Below are 15,722 nucleotides of genomic sequence, written 5' to 3' on the forward strand. Positions count from 1 at the left end.
GCGGTCTCTGGTGTTTACCTACGCCGCCATCTTGGTCTCGCCCTCTATGTCTTTTTTCAATGTCCTGTTTTCTGAGTACATGTTTTTTACCTCCTTGGTTAAGTTTATTCCTAAGTATCTTAATTTCTTTGTTGCAATGGTAAATGAGATTGTGGTTTTTAATTTGTGGGTTTTTTTTTTAGTTTTTCTTTCTGAGAGATTGTTATTGATGTATAAAAATGCCATCAATTTCTGGGTGTTAATTTCATATCCTGCTACATTGCCAAATTCACATATTAAATCTAGCAGTTTTTTTTTTTTGTGTGTGGAGTCTTTAGCATTTTCTATGTACAATATCATGTCAATAATGTCACTTTTATTTCCTCCTTTCCAGTTTGGATTTCTTTTCTGTTTTCTTCTTGTCTGAGAGCTGTGGCTAGGACTTCCAGTAGTATGTTGAATAAGTATGGTGAAAGCAGACTTCCCAATCTTGTCCCTGTTCTTAGGGGGGAATATTTTTAGTTTTTGTCCATTGTGTATAATGTTGGCTGTAGGTTTGTCATTGATGGCCATTATTATGTTGAGGGATGTTCCCTCTATCCCACTATGATGAGAGTTTTTATCAAAAATAGGTGTTGGATTTTGTTGAATGTTTTTGCATATACTGATATGATTATGTGATTTTTTTCTTTCAATTTGTTTATGTGATATATCACATTTATTGTTTTGCGAATATTGTACCAGCTTTGCATCCCTGTAATAAATCCCACTTGGTATTGGTGTATGATCTTTTTAATATATTGCTGGATCTGATTTGCTAATATTTTGTTGAGGATTTGAGCATCTATGTTAATCAGGGATATTGGCCTGTAATTATCTTTCTTTGTAGTGTCTTTATCTGGTTTTGCGATTAGGATAATGCTGGGCTCATTAAAAAAAAAGCTTGGAGGTGTTCTTTCCTCTTGGAATTTTTGGAATACTATCTTCTCTTTGTGGTAATCCTATGATGTGGATGTTGTTACGTTTCATGTTATTTCAAAGTTCCCTTAAAGTACTCCTCTACTTTTTAATTCTTTTTCCTTCTTTAATAGGGTGATTTTTTTCTATCTTGTCTTCCAAGTCATTGATTCGATCTTCTGTCTCATTTAATCTACTTTTAATTCCTTCCAGTGTATTCTTGATGTCAGCTTTGTTATTCTTCAGTTCCAACTGATTCTTATTTATGGTTTCTATTTCTTGTTTTATGCTGCTGTAGTTCCCACCAAGTTTCTTGATATTCTCACTAAATTCCTTGAACATCCTTATAATCATGACATTGAACTCTATATCTGGTAATTTGGTTTTCTCCATTTAGTTTAGCTCTCTTTCTGGAGTTTCCTCTTTTTCTTTCATTTGGGGATAGTTTCTTTGTCTCCCCCTTTTTGTTTACCCTTTGTATTTGTTTCTATGTGGTAGATCAAACTGCTATGCCTCCCAGTCTTTGTGGTATGGCTCAATGTAGTCAGTGTTTTGTGGGACCTAGTGGTGCAGTTCCTCAGATCTTCTGAGCTGGTTGCTCTAGGAATTTCCCTTATGTGAATTATTTGGGTTCTCCTGTTGTAATTGGGTCTTATTTTTGTCCCGTTCATGGGTGGAAGCTCCTCTCAGGCAGGCTGACTGTAAGGCTCACCCCAGACCACTTGGTGAGAACTATTGTGCAGGTGGTGTCACAACAAAATAAAACAACAAAACAAGAAACAAAACATAAGCATACACAAGACCCCTAAAACAACAACAAAAACAACCAGAAAAGAAGAGGAAATTAGGAAGGAAAAATGAGAATAATAGAATGAAAGAAAAAAAAAAACTATGAGGAGGAAAAAAGGGGGAAGAAAAAGGAATATAGAAGGGCAGAGATGAAGGAAAGAAAATAGGAATAAAGAATAGGGGGAGGAAAACAGTATAAAATAAAAAAGGAAGAAAATATAAAGAAAATAGAGGAGAAAACAGATAGAAAAAAATTAAAAAAGGAAAAACAAAGAGAAAACAGGAAAAAGAAGAAAACAAAATAGGGTAAGAAAAGGGAAAATTATATTTATGAAATAAAAAGAGAAACTAAAATAATAATCAATAAAGAAAAAGATAAAGAAAAAAAGTAAAGTGGCATTCATCTCAGCAGAGTTTAGTGTCTCCTGGGAGGTCCCTTTGGGTCCTGCTCTTCTGATTACTGAGGCTATTTTGTCTGCTAATTCTGGACTTCCCAGGAGGTACTTAGGTGCTAACCACTGTGAGAAACTGTCATCCTTTGGCTCTCAGCAACCTGTTTGAAGCTTCAACCTATACAGTTTGTATCATTCTCCATAGGACTTTATGTGGGAGAGTCCCAGCTGCACCCTAAGGCCATTTTGTTAGCAGCTCAGGACCCATTTATGTGTCAGTAACCTTCTGCCTCCACCTGTCTTTTCCTGACAGCCAGCTGTCAATCTTAATCATTCAGTCTGTTTCTGAAAGGGCTTTAGGCAGAATCAGGAGTACAGACCTCTAGGTCTTCAATGAGGGGGAGGTGTCATTCAGATTTCAGGGAAAGTGATGGGTGTGTTTCCCTGTTCCAGAGCTACTCCTCTGAGAATGTCTCAGAATATTTCCCTGCCTTTGGCTGGGCAGAGATCCTACTATGCAGTCCAGTGGGATCAGCTGGAAACCGGGAGTTTTGGGGAAGCACCAAATTCCCAGGATATGGGGCAGACAGCCCCACCCCAAACCAGTCACCGATGCTCCCTGAGACTGTTCAAACCCACAGGCTTGGCCTCTGCTGCTGTCTCCTCTGCAAAGGTAGATGCATGGTGTGGCAGGCAGGGCTCCTGAGCATGAGGTGGGTAATATCACTAGAGCAGGTTTGTTCCCCCTTTTCCTGACTATGGTTCTGGGAGGGGCTGCAGCACCTCTCATGAAAAATGGCTGTTTCAATTTGGGGGGGATATGACCAAATGCAGGTCCCCTGGTCACTGCTTTTCCATGTCTCCAGAAGGACAGATTAAAACAATTTTCCAAGCTCTGCATTTAAGACCAGCTATAAAACTTGCGTTGCCCACATGATAAATTAGATACAAACACTGCAGCAATGTTTGGAGCAGTCTTGTAAAGCAGTCTTCTTTTGACTTCAGAATAGGCAGAGTAGGTCAGGCAGACAAGATAACTGGGAATTTTAGCTTTGCCACCGGAATGATGCACAAACTACTCAGTCACTCATAGTTTGAGAAGAACTGTGCGTTGTCAGGACAAGGCTGTGGTGAGCATCGACAGGCCCTGCAACAGTGAGACTGCCCCTCTTTGTGGGGCTGGGCAGCATGGCACTGGTGTTGTGCCCCTGCAGCCTGGCAGTCCATTGTTATTACAATATTATTGACTGTATTCCTTATGCTGTACTTTACATCTACACGATTTTTCTGTAACTACCAATTTGTACTTAATCTTTTTAAATAAAATCCCCCAATCCCTATCCTATTTGGAAACTGTCAAAATGGTGTCTGTATCTATGAGTCTGTTTCTGTTCTGCTACTTCATTTAGCTTTTTAGATTCCACATATAAGTAAGATCATATGGTATTTGCCTTTCTCTGTCTGACTTATTTCACTCTACACAATACCCTCTAAGTTCATCCATGTTGTCATTTTTTTTTTTATGGCTGAGTCATATTTGATTGTATATATGCACACTTCTTTATCCATTCATCTATCAATGGATACTTAATTTGCTTCCATATCTTGGCTATTGAAATAATGCCACAATGAACATATGGGTGTATATTTCTTTTTTTATTTAGTGTTTTGGGTTTCTTTGGATAAATACCTACAAGTGAAATTGCTGGGTCCTTCTTTGTCCCTTGTTATATAGCTTTGTTTTAAAGTCTATTATGTCTGGTATAAGTATTGCTACCCCAGCTTTTGTTTGTTTTCATTTTTATGAGATATTGTTTTCCATTCCTTTACTTTCAGTTTGTGTGTTTTGATCTGAAGCGAGTCTCTTTTAGACAGTATATGTAAGGGTTATGTTTTATTATCCATTCAGTCACTGTATGCCTTTTGATTGGAGTATTTAATCCATTTGGATTAAATATACACATGTAAAGTATATACGTGTGTATCCATATCAATTTTATTATTCATATTTTCTATGTTTTCCTCCACCTCTTCCTTTTTCTTCTTAAGACCCTTAAATATTTCTTGTAACACTGGTTTGATGGTAATGAACTCCTTTAGCTTTTTCTTATCTGGGAAACTCTTTATCTGTCCTGCAATTCTAAACAATAGCCTTCCTGGGTAAAGTAATCTTGGTTGTAGATCCCTCCTTTTCATCACTTTAAATATTTCATGCCAATCCCTTCTAGCCTATAGAGTTTCTGTTGAGAAATCAGCTGACAGTCTTATGGGGGCTCCTTTGTAAGTTACTAACAGGTTTTCTCTTGCTGATTTTAAGATTCTCTCCTTGTCTTTAACCTTTGGCATTTTCATTATGATGTGTCTTGGTGTGGGCCTTTTGGGTTCATCTGGGTTGGGACTCTGCTTTTCCTGGACTTGTATGTATTTCCTTCACCAGGTTAGGAAAATTTCCTTACCTTCTAAATCACTGATTTGATCCTCTGCTTCATCAACTCTACTCTTTTTTCAAAAAATTGAAATTCTTTATTGTTGAAAGTGTTACATGTCTTCTTTTCCCCCCTTGACCTCTCCCTAGCCTCTCCACCCCCCAGCACATGCCCTTACCCTCCTACTGTCTGTATCCATTGATTATGCTTATATGCATTCATACAAGTCCTTTGGTTGATCTCTGTAAATTATTTTTCATTTCAGTTAGTGTATCCTTCATTTCTCACTGTTTTTTAAAAAAATAATATCCATGTCCTTTTTGATGCTGTTGAAGTTCTTGCTAAGTTCATTTACTCTTCCCCTAAGTCATTGAGAATCCTTATAATCAGGGTTTTGAACTCTGTATCTGGTAAGTTGCTTGTCTCCATTTTGCGTAGTTCCTTTTCTGGATTTGTTCTGTTCTTTCATTTGGGACATGCTTATCTCCTAATTTTGGATGCCTCCCTGTGTTTGTTTCTGTGTACTAGGTAGAGCTTCTATGTCTTTTGGTCTTGTTAGGGTGGACTTAAGTAGTAGGTGCCCTGTAGGACCCAGTGGCACAGCCTTCTGAGTCACCAGAGCTGGGTATTTAAGTGCACCCCTGCATGTGCTATGTGCATCTAACTAGTGTAGTTGACACTTGTTTGTTGTTGGCAAGTCAATGGGGAGGGATTTACCCTCAGGCCAATTGTCTGTGACCAACATGGAGGATCAGCTATGCAGGGCCTCACCAAATGGAGTAGGACTTCAGCAGGGTTCGGGTGCCTGCTGAGTCTGCCCTGAGTGTATATCTTGTGGAGGTGGTTGGGTGATACTTCCATGTGGTCTGAAGCTGTCCACTGAATGCATTAGCTCTGGGGCCTCCCAGGAGGTATAGGCCAAGCTCAGCTGTCACCTGTATTCTGCCTGGGGCCACCTGGCATGAACTGAAAAGCAATCTGCAGATGGTGTCTACTTGTGCTGGGCTCGGAGGTGCCCAGGAGAGGCCAAACTGCAAACTAAGGCCAGGTGCCACAAGTGCTGGGCCTGTGGCCACTTAGTCAGAGGTACCAGCCATGCTCAGGCCAGGTGCTGCTTCTTTAAGAGAGTTTAGTAATGCCTGAAGCATGAGCCAAGACAGGCCATTTGTATGGAAAAGCCACTGAAAAACAGCTTGGGTGGGCCTTCAAGTCTCAGGGAAGCACCATGGCAGGGTGACTAGTGTGAGCCAGGTTGATGAGACTCAGGCATGGTGCCTTCCTGGGGCTCTGTACAGGGAAGGCTCAGAAAAGGAACAATGGCCTCTGCCAGCACTTCTACCTGGGAGAAAGCTGCCCCTACAGCTCGTGTCCTGATGTTCGACAATTCATTTCCTCCCTGTATGTCCCTGGTGCCTTTCAAGCTGCTGCCCCAGCACTGGAGCTCAGAGCAAGTGAGTCCAAGTAAGTCCATATAGGCCTTTTGAGAGGAACTGCCTGGGTCTCCAGCTGCCCTCAGCCTCACTCAGCCTCAATCCTCACTGGATTTTACAACCAGAAGTTATGAGGACTTTGCTTCCTGGCACTGGTGGTATAGGCTGGGGAGTCTGGTGTAAGGCTTGGACACCTGTCTCTTCATGCAAGACCTCCACAGCCAAGATATCCCTCTTAATTTTTATCTTTACATATGGGTGTAGGGCTATGGGACCAGTCCATTTCACGTCTTGACCCCTCCTACCAATCTCAATGTGGCTTCTTCATTATTATTATTATTTTATTTCAAAGAGGGTGAGGGAGAGAGAGGTAGAAACATCAATGATGAGAGAGAAACACTGATCGGCTGCCTCCTGCATGCCCCACATGGGATTGAGCCCACAACCCAGGCATATGCCCTGACTGGGGGTCAAACCGTGACCTCTTGGTTCATAGGTTGATGCTCAACTATTGAGCTATGCTGGCTGGGCTCAATGAGGATTCTTTATACCCTTAATTGTAGGACTTCTGTTCAGCTAGATTTTAGGTGATTCTGAATGATGCTTATTCTGTAGTTCAGTTTTAATTTTGATGTGGTTGTGGGAGAATGTGAGTATCATGTTTACCTACAGCTCTATCTTGAACAGAACTAAACTTATATGAAGTCTTAAGACTTTAACTTTACATAACTAATTAAAAGATACATATTTTTCAACTTATTGATTTTTAGAGACAGAGAGAAAGGGAGAGAGAGAAAGGAAGGAGGGGAGAGAGAGACATTGATTTGCTGTTCCACTTATTATGCATTCAATGCATTCATTAGTTGATTCCTGTATTTGCCTTGACTGGGGATAAAACTCACAACCTTGGTATATCAGGATGATGCTCTAAACAACAGAGTTGCCTGGCCAGGGCCTTGATTCTTCTTAATGAAACAAATTTAATAGTAATTATGATGACAATTATGATAACTTGAACTTCCATTTATACCAGTTTACACTTATAAAGCTTTCACACAGGTTATAACATTTAATTAGCAATTGGTACATGATAATAAATTGGTATTCACAGCATATTTTAACGATATACCCTTGTGTAGCATTACAATACCAACTTGATATTTAAAAAATTTTTGAGGTAAAAATCTATATCTTGGTCATAATTCTTTTACAATTGATACTTTATTTAATTTTTAAAATCTTTATTACTGAGAGTGTTACAAATGTCTCCCCTTTCCCCCCAATTGCTTACCTCCACCTGGTTCCCCCCCAACCCCAGGCCTTCACCACTCTACTGTCTATGTCCATAGATAATGCATATAAGTTCTTTGGTTATTTTCTTCCTGCCTCCTCTCCCCTCCTTCCCTCTGAGATTTGTCAGTCTGTTTCATATTTTCATTCATCTGATTCTATTTTATTCATTAGATTTCTTGTTCATTTATTTTGATTTTTAATTCAATTGTTGACAGATATATATTTATTGGCATTTTATTGTTCATATTTTTTAAATCTTTTTTTTCCTTTTTTTTCTCCTTCTTCCTCTTCTTAAAGAAAACCCTTCAACATTTCATGTAATACTGGTTTGGTGGTGATGAACTCCTTTAGCTTTTTCTTGTCTATGAAGCTCTTTGAGAGCTTTGCTGGGTAGAGTAATCTTGGTTGTAGCTCCTTGCTATTCATCACTTTGAATATTTCTTGCCACTCCCTTCCAGCCTGCAAAGTTTCTGTTAAGAAATCAGCTGACAGTTGTATGGATGCTCCCCTGTAGGTAACTGTTTTTCTCTTGCTGTTTTTCTCTCTTTGTCTTTAAGCCTTGGCATTTTAATTATGATGTGTCTTGGTTGGGCCTCTTTGGATTCCTCTTGTTTGGGATTCTGTGCTTCTTTGGACTTGTAAGTCTATTTGTTTCACCAGGTAGAGGAAGTTTTCTGTCATTATTTCTTCAAATAGGTTTTCAATATCTTGCTCTCTCTCTTCTCCTTCTAGCATCCCCATGATGAGAATGTTGGTATGCTTGAGGTTGTCCCAGAGGCTTCTTAAACTATCTTCATATTTTTGGATTTTTTTTTTTGCTCTTCTGATTGGGTGTTTTTTGCTTTCTCATATTCCAAATCGTTGATTTGATTTTTGAAATCCTCTATTCTACTGTTGAATCCCTGTAAATTATTCTTTATTTCAGTTAGTGTATGCTTAATTTCTAATTGGTCCCTTTTCATGTCTTTGAAATTCTCACTAAGATCCTTCAAAGTCTCACTAATTCCCTTGAAGCTCTCATTATTAAGTCCTTTGAAGCTCTCATTAAGTTTCTTGAAGCTCTCATTAAGGCCCTTGAACATTCTTATAACCATTGTTTTGAACTTTGTATCCAGTAGTTTGATCCCTTCCATTTCTTTCATTTGTGACATGTTTCTTTGTCTCCACATTTTGGCTGCTTCCCTGTGTTTGTTTCTATGTATTAGGAAGAGCTGCTATGTCTACTGGAATTGGCAGATTGGCCTTGTGTATTAGGTGTCCTGTAGTGCCCAGTGGCTCAGCCTCTGCAGTCCCTAAGTTGGGCACTCTAGGTGTGCCTCTGTGTGGGCTGTGTGCACAGTCTTGTTATAGTTGAGCCTTGATTGCTGTTGGTGTCACTGAGAGGAAGTGAACTCCAGACCAATTGGATGCAAGGACTAGCTGAGACTACAGTAGAAGAGCTGCTATGCAGGAAACACCCCTATGGAGCAGGACTTGCTTCAGTGGGGCTTTGGTGCTCACTGAACCTGCCTCTTTAATGTGTCACTCATGGATGTGTAGAGTTGTAATCTGGTATGGTCTGAAGCTTTCCACTGGGTGCACTAGTTCTGGGGCCTCCTGGTAGTCAGCCACTGCCTGGGACTACCTGGCAGGAGCTACAGAGAGGTCGGCAGATGGCTGCTACTTGTATTTTGCTTGTAAGTCTCCAGGCAAGGACCAGCTGTGTAGCAAGAAAGGCTGGTGCTAGTGCCAGTCTTGGGCCTTTTCTTGATAGGTTTGCAGCACGCTGATGCCAGCTGCTGCTTGTTTGAAAGATTTTAACAAAGTCTGAAGCCTGAACCAGGACAGGCCATTCATATAGAAAAGCCACTACAAACAGCTTGGGTGGGGCTGCAAATTGGATGGGACGGGGTCTCAGGGAATCACCAGGGTAGAGGGAACAGTGAGCCAGGTTGATGGAGACTCAGATATGGCCCCTGCTGGTCAGCTCTGTGACATGGGAGATCCCAGCACAGGAACAATGAACCCTGTGAGCACCCCTATCTGAGAGAAAGCCGCCCCTGAGTTCTTGCCCTGATGCCCGACAATCCAATTCTTCCCCAAATGTCCCTGGTTCCTTTCAAGTCATGGCCCTAGCGCTGGAGCCAGAGGGATTGAGTCTGAGTAAGTTCATGCGCTGGCCCTTTAAGAGGAATACCTGGGTCTGCAGCAGCCCCTGAGTCCCTCAGCCACAATTCCCCACTGGTTTTTACAGCCTGAAGTTATGAAGACTTCTCTTCCCAGCTCTTGAACCCTGGGCTGGAGGTCTGGTGTTGGGCTGGGATCCCTTGCTCCTCACTGGGGAGTGGGGGTGGGGCTGGGGCTCTACAGCTGAGATATCACTCCCGATTAAGAAAACAGCACATGTGGATATCAGACCAGGCCATTCCGCCCTCTGCTCCTCCTACCAGTCTCAATGTACTTTCTTCTTTACTTTTCTAGTTGTAAGACCTTCATTTAGCCAGCTTTCAGGAGGTTCTGAATGATGGTTGTTCTGTATTTTTGTTGTAATTTTAATGTGGTTGTGGGAAGCTGCATATACCGGCATTTACCTACACCGCCATGTTGGTTCTCTCCCCTACACTTGCTACTTTGAAAAGACTGTAAAACTTTCCGATCACATCTTCAAAGCAAAAACAAGGTAACCACATTTTGAAAGCAAATATGGAATTTAGACTTAATTATCCAAGATAAAAAAGTCTAAGGTAAAAAATATATCTTTTATGAAAGGCAGACACTTAAAAAAACACATTAAACTTTTAAATATTCTTGGCTCAAATTTAGGAGAAATTATTCTTTTAAATAAGTAAAGTTAAGTACATTGTTACTCCACATACTTCATGGAACATGGAACATGGAAATATATTTAAAATGCTCCCCTGTATGTTAATGTTATTCTCAAAGCCATCTCTACTATACTAGTGAAAAAGTACTATGTTGTATACAATTAACTGCTTCTTAGTTTCCATGGGTCACAGGACTCTCAAATTAAATTAAGTCTATAAACTAACTTATTTTCTAAAAATTAAGTCTGGAAAATGACTAAATAAATTACTTTGTATGGTGGAAAATTATAATTATTTGCCTATTAGTACAATCCACTAAAGAGTATGAGACTATTGAACTTCCTACTATTGGAAACTCACTTTTGACAGAACTTTATCCTAAAACTAGGATTTTAGTTATTGTTTTTCCTTTATGCCAGAGCAGAAAAAAAATTCAACTTCATTTTACTGACAGAAGCCCCAACATCACTCAGTTAAGTTATAGAAGGCTGACATTTTGAAAATTAACAGACAGTAGTTTTTGGCCCGTATGGGATACCTGTTCTTTTATTTCTTTCATTTTTTCCAATCTCTTGAGTTTTGTTGCATATTCTTGAACTTCTTTTAATCCAATATCTGTGCAGAGACGAACCAAGAAACGCAGACCTAAAGTGTAAAAAATATATTTAGAAAAGTATGTGTGTATTGTGTTGAAAGTATAACAAATCATTAACCACAACCTTTTGGGACACAGGAATGATGCTCATGAACAGTGATTGTTTCTCTCTTGAAAATTGTGGTATAGAATTGTGCACCTGAATCCTATATAATTTTGTTAAACAATGACAGCCCAATAAAATTTTTTTAAAAAGTATCTACACTCTGTATTTTCTTGACCTGGCAAGATGGACTTCCCTGAAAGGGGTTTAAAGGGACTCTTTTGACTCTGGCCAAGTAGCTCATTTGGTTGGAGCGTTGTCCTGCTACACCAAGGTTACAGGTTCGATCCCCAGTCAGAGAACAAACAAGAATCGACCAATAAATATATAAATAAGTGGAACAACAAATCAATGTTTCTCTCTCCTGCCCACTCTCTCTAAAAATCAATAAATTAAAAATAAAATAAAAAAATAAAGGGACTCTTCACTGACCTGTCCACACCACCTATAATCAGAGCCCTTCCAATATTATGCTTTACCCTCCGTCTGCTTCCCTTCATGGCACTTCTAACTTCTGACATATTCTACAAGTGTGTTCTCTTGTCTTCCCACTAGCAAGCTCCATGAGGACAAGGACTTTCATCTGTATTGTTTTCTGCTCAGTGCTATGCCAACACAGTAGTTAAAAGAAGTTCAAGAATATGCCACAAAACTCCATAAGAACTTGTAAATAAATGACCTATTCATGACCATTGTTTTGCAAAGTAACAATACTAAAATAATTTAAAATGTCATATTTTAGCATATAAATTGCCTATGCATACATTAATAATTCATAATAAGGTAATTTACATTTCCTATAAATAATACACAACTATTCCTTTTTATCTACCTATCCTTAGAGTGACTTAAGAATATTTAGTGTAAAACAAAAAATTACTGTTTTTGGTAGATGTCCTCTAAAATTCAGTACATCAATTGTAACTCCATAGTGCAGGTCAATTTTTGGTAAATGAAGAATATATTTTAAGACTAAATTATCTGTTGGGTTCACCAGAAAACTACTCTGTTCAAAACAACACATTCCATGGGTGCAAATGTTTTCCTAAGACTACAGTTAAGATAGACTATTGGTGGTAATGTCTGGGGATATTTATGTTTTTTGTAACAACAGTGTCGGGGTAGGGGGGAGTGCTACTGTCATCTAGTGGGCAGAGGCCAGGAGTACTGCTAAAACACTGCAATCCATGGGATCCAGAATGGTCCAGTCCCAACATCAGTGGTCTTGAGAGACTTTTGCCCAGGTGACTTTTGGGTTGCATCATTTCCACAGAAAATATCACTGCTCTCTCTCATTTAATCTCTAAAGCACCAATTCCCTAATGTGACTGAGAATGAGAATCAAATAATAAGCTTAAATAGGGAAAATTAAATATCTGGGTTCACCGAAAACCTATGTGAGATCTCTATAAATAGGGCAATAAAACTGTAGTTTTTGAAAGTGTAACAAGGAATCCCTTCCAAGTAACCTGTTTCCTGACTGGCTTCGGAAACCACTATTGTGGGTTAATCAATCTGCTCTAATTAGCACTAGAAATTCCTTACTCCTAAGTTATCAGTAACACCGTATCTGTGAGCCAGCTGCTGCTGAGCTTTTATAAAAGCCAAAGTGAGGAAAATGTTAATTAAGGAAGGGCAGTACTTCTAATCCCAGGATCAGACTGGGCCACTGGGAAACTTGGCTCAGAAACATTGATTTTACTGAGTTGCAATGTGTTGTTTTGTGTTCATTATCACTGAAGGACAAAATTAAAAATAGTCTGTCCAAGTATGCTATTTTATTTGCTGTAGGGATGTTTTAAAGCAAGGAGCTGCATTATCTTTCAATGACTTTATCTACTGTATCTCTCAGTGTCTCCGCTTGAATGAATTAGAAGTTGAAAAATGTTTCTTCTTCCCAAGGAATTGCTTTTTATTTCCTCATAAACAGTAAAGATTATAGAAGAGATTGTCTTTTATTTCTTTCCCGTAGCCACAAGGCTATTCAGGGCCAAATATACAGTCTAGTGGAGATATACCACATATGAATATGGTTATTTTGTGTTTTTCCTGATCCTGATTTGTTGTTATTGCTGTAATACTTCACACTATTTTAAGTTACATCAAATCCATTGTACATCAAGATGGGGAATATAGATTTGTTTACTTTTGAAGAGAATTCAATGGTTCTCTTCAAATGTAAATCCATCAACAATTAAATTCTATAAAAATGTGTATAGTCAGATTCTCTGATCCTGTAAACTCCTATTTAAACATATTTACCACAATTATAACTTGGTATCTATGTATGCAATTACTGTAGCAAATGTAAAATAGGGTATAAAACATGAGAACCTATACTTTCAAAGCTACAAAATGTAATCTCACTTACATTCAACATTTTCTGGAAATTTTCTGTGAATATCTTTATAAGTATCTAATGCTTTTTGGTAGTTACCTACAAATAAAAAAAGAAAGAGAAACACACTAGGAGATTATAGAAATTGACAGGATTCAGCAAAACAATTTTAATCCAATATACTGGCATCACTTAATAGCTTTAGCAGGAAGAATTTTTTTTTTAAGCATGTTTTTTTCATGTTTGCCTCAAGCATGTGTAACAGTTCTTAACATAACTTTTGGAAGAAAATGTATAGACAAAACAAATTTGAAAAGGTTTAGAGTAGAAGGAAATGAATGGTGGTTAACACTTAGTTCCACTTCTTAAAATAAATGTTTGTGGTACAAATTAAGATCCATTCAATTTCCTAAAAGTTAAATATTTCAAGTGAACAACTGAAAATTTAGAAAAATTTACATGATAGAGTTAATAACTTCAATGTCATTCACTTAGTTGGAAAAGATGAAACATTTTTTTGTAGTTATCATTTTGAAACATTATAGGAAACATTTTGTTTTGTAATAAAATAATTGAGCTTCATGAAACAGCAAAGAATTAGATAAATGAATTTTGGCTCAAAGGTCTTGGCAAAAATCTCAGTGAATGAGCTAAGAATCTCTCTGGGCCTCAGGTCTCAAGAAGGATGGCCGTGCTAACCGCAAAGTGTTGCTGTGAGAATGAAATCAAATAGAGAGGAAGCATCTAACTCATAGCAGGTTCTCAATAAACATTAGTTTCTTTTCTAACCTGCCCTTCAATAACTCAAGAAGGTGTATGTCTTTAAATTATTCAGAATACCCCATGTATGTACACTCTACATATGACTGATATGGAAATGAACAGAGGCAATCAGAACTCAGCTGAGATAAATAGAGTGTATATGTTATATGTTATTCGATAGGACACACAGTCTCATTATAGATTAACCCTCTCAATGACTTGAGGATGACACAGAATACGTATTTTGATGGCACTCTGAGGGAGCTCACAGAGATCCATCAAGAAAGAAGCTACAGCACTAGGCAAGAGAACCCTGTTAACACTTTTATAACAAATGCTTCCCTGGGATTGAGGAGTTTCTTTTCCTGGGTCATATGTATGCTCTACAAGAGGGATCACATATTTGTTAACGTTCGTCTCCTGCTCAATCTCTGTATTTTAAACATCATTCATGTCAGTTCAAAACTATTAACATCGCTACCCTTCAGGACAGAGGTCAACAGCACAGAACCTAGTAGAGCAATTGCTGGAAACACAAATGATATCTGGTATAAAAATATAAATCCAGTGTTCCAGTACTGGGCCTTCCTCAGGAAGGTGGAGATAGTCTCATTAATGTGGCCACACACATAGGACATTTAGAATTAGGTGGCAGAAAATGGAATATAAATTGATGCGTACAGAATGCCTGTTTTTTCTGTGGCTCACTTGTGAAAATGATTACATGTTAACTTTGAGAGATAATAAATCTGTGTCTAACAGTGGTGCTGAAATACATGATTAAGACCTACTTTTAAAGCATAACTCTTTTCTGTCTGTAGTAATTATTATGTTTTTCATATAATGCTTCAAATATGTGTAGTTATCAAAAGTTAATGTTTTAATAAATAAATATGCAATTGGAATACATTTTATGCATAATTACCTAAAAGACAAAAGCAGCAAAATATGTTAAAAATAAATAAAATAAAAGCATTTACCACTTCTTCTAAAACAACTAGCTACCATCAGCTGCCATTTCACTTGCGTGGGCCTATAAGAGAAATAAATGATATGAAATTAGAAAGGAAACAAAAATAATCTGGGATGGTCAAATATATTTATAAAGCTACAGATATGTACTATCTTTCAATTACTTTTTGACCTCTGATTAGATCATCTTTATTATTGAAAAGAGAATACATTATCTGTCATATTTATATTAATAAATTTAAATTTTAGAGCCCTTCAATCCAGTTTATGCCTTTATTTAGAAATTTTTATGAGAAACATTAACCTGTTTGGTTAAAGACCACTGCATTCTATTTTTTTTATTATTAAGTCCTTTTTTAAAAAATAATTTTTTATTGTTGAAAATATTACATATGTCCTCGCTTCCCCCCAATGACTGCTATTTTTAAACATTATTATTAGTTTTGTCATAATCTTATACCTAGGCTTAGAAATCTAGGCTTAGGCTTGCAAATTTAGCACCTAAGAGGCAATTTTTGACCTTGTGTTTGAACAATGAGGCTTCAACTAAAGAGAGAATAAAAAAGAATTCTAACCCTAACTGGTTTAGCTCAGTGGCTAGAGCATTGGCTTGCAGACTGAAGGGTCCCAGGTTCGATTCTGGTCAAAGGAACATGCTCGGGTTGTGGGCTCGATCCCCAGTAAGGGGCGTGCAGGAGGCAGCTGATCAATGATTCTCTCTCATCATTGATGTTTTTATCTCTCTCTCCCTCTTCCTTCCTCTCTCTGAAATCAATAAAAACATAAAAAGAGAATTCTATTCATCCCTCCCTTTCCCTTAGTAATAATTTTCTAAAATAAATAACCATAATCAGGATTTTTAAAGACTATTAAAAATATTTA

At 38.1% G+C, this 15,722-nt stretch overlaps 1 protein-coding gene across 4 annotated transcripts in view; it reads right to left on the reverse strand.

The window, feature by feature from the left end:
* IFT88 (intraflagellar transport 88) overlaps window positions 1-15,722 on the reverse strand; it is a 157,693-nt gene that overhangs the window by 48,654 nt on the left and 93,317 nt on the right. For all 4 annotated transcript variants that reach the window (XM_070409336.1, XM_070409334.1, XM_070409333.1 and 1 more), the window contains 3 exons: window positions 14,849-14,901; window positions 13,140-13,205; window positions 10,609-10,715 (listed from right to left, as the gene is read on the reverse strand). In XM_070409336.1, coding sequence (XP_070265437.1) covers window positions 10,609-10,715; window positions 13,140-13,205; window positions 14,849-14,901 — 226 coding nt within the window. The remainder of the gene's footprint in view (window positions 1-10,608; window positions 10,716-13,139; window positions 13,206-14,848; window positions 14,902-15,722) is intronic.

Source organism: Myotis yumanensis, unplaced genomic scaffold (assembly GCF_028538775.1).
Source record: "Myotis yumanensis isolate MYYU_CA2020_CCGP unplaced genomic scaffold, mMyoYum1.0.hap1 SCAF_3, whole genome shotgun sequence".
NCBI classification, from domain to species: domain Eukaryota; kingdom Metazoa; phylum Chordata; class Mammalia; order Chiroptera; family Vespertilionidae; genus Myotis; species Myotis yumanensis.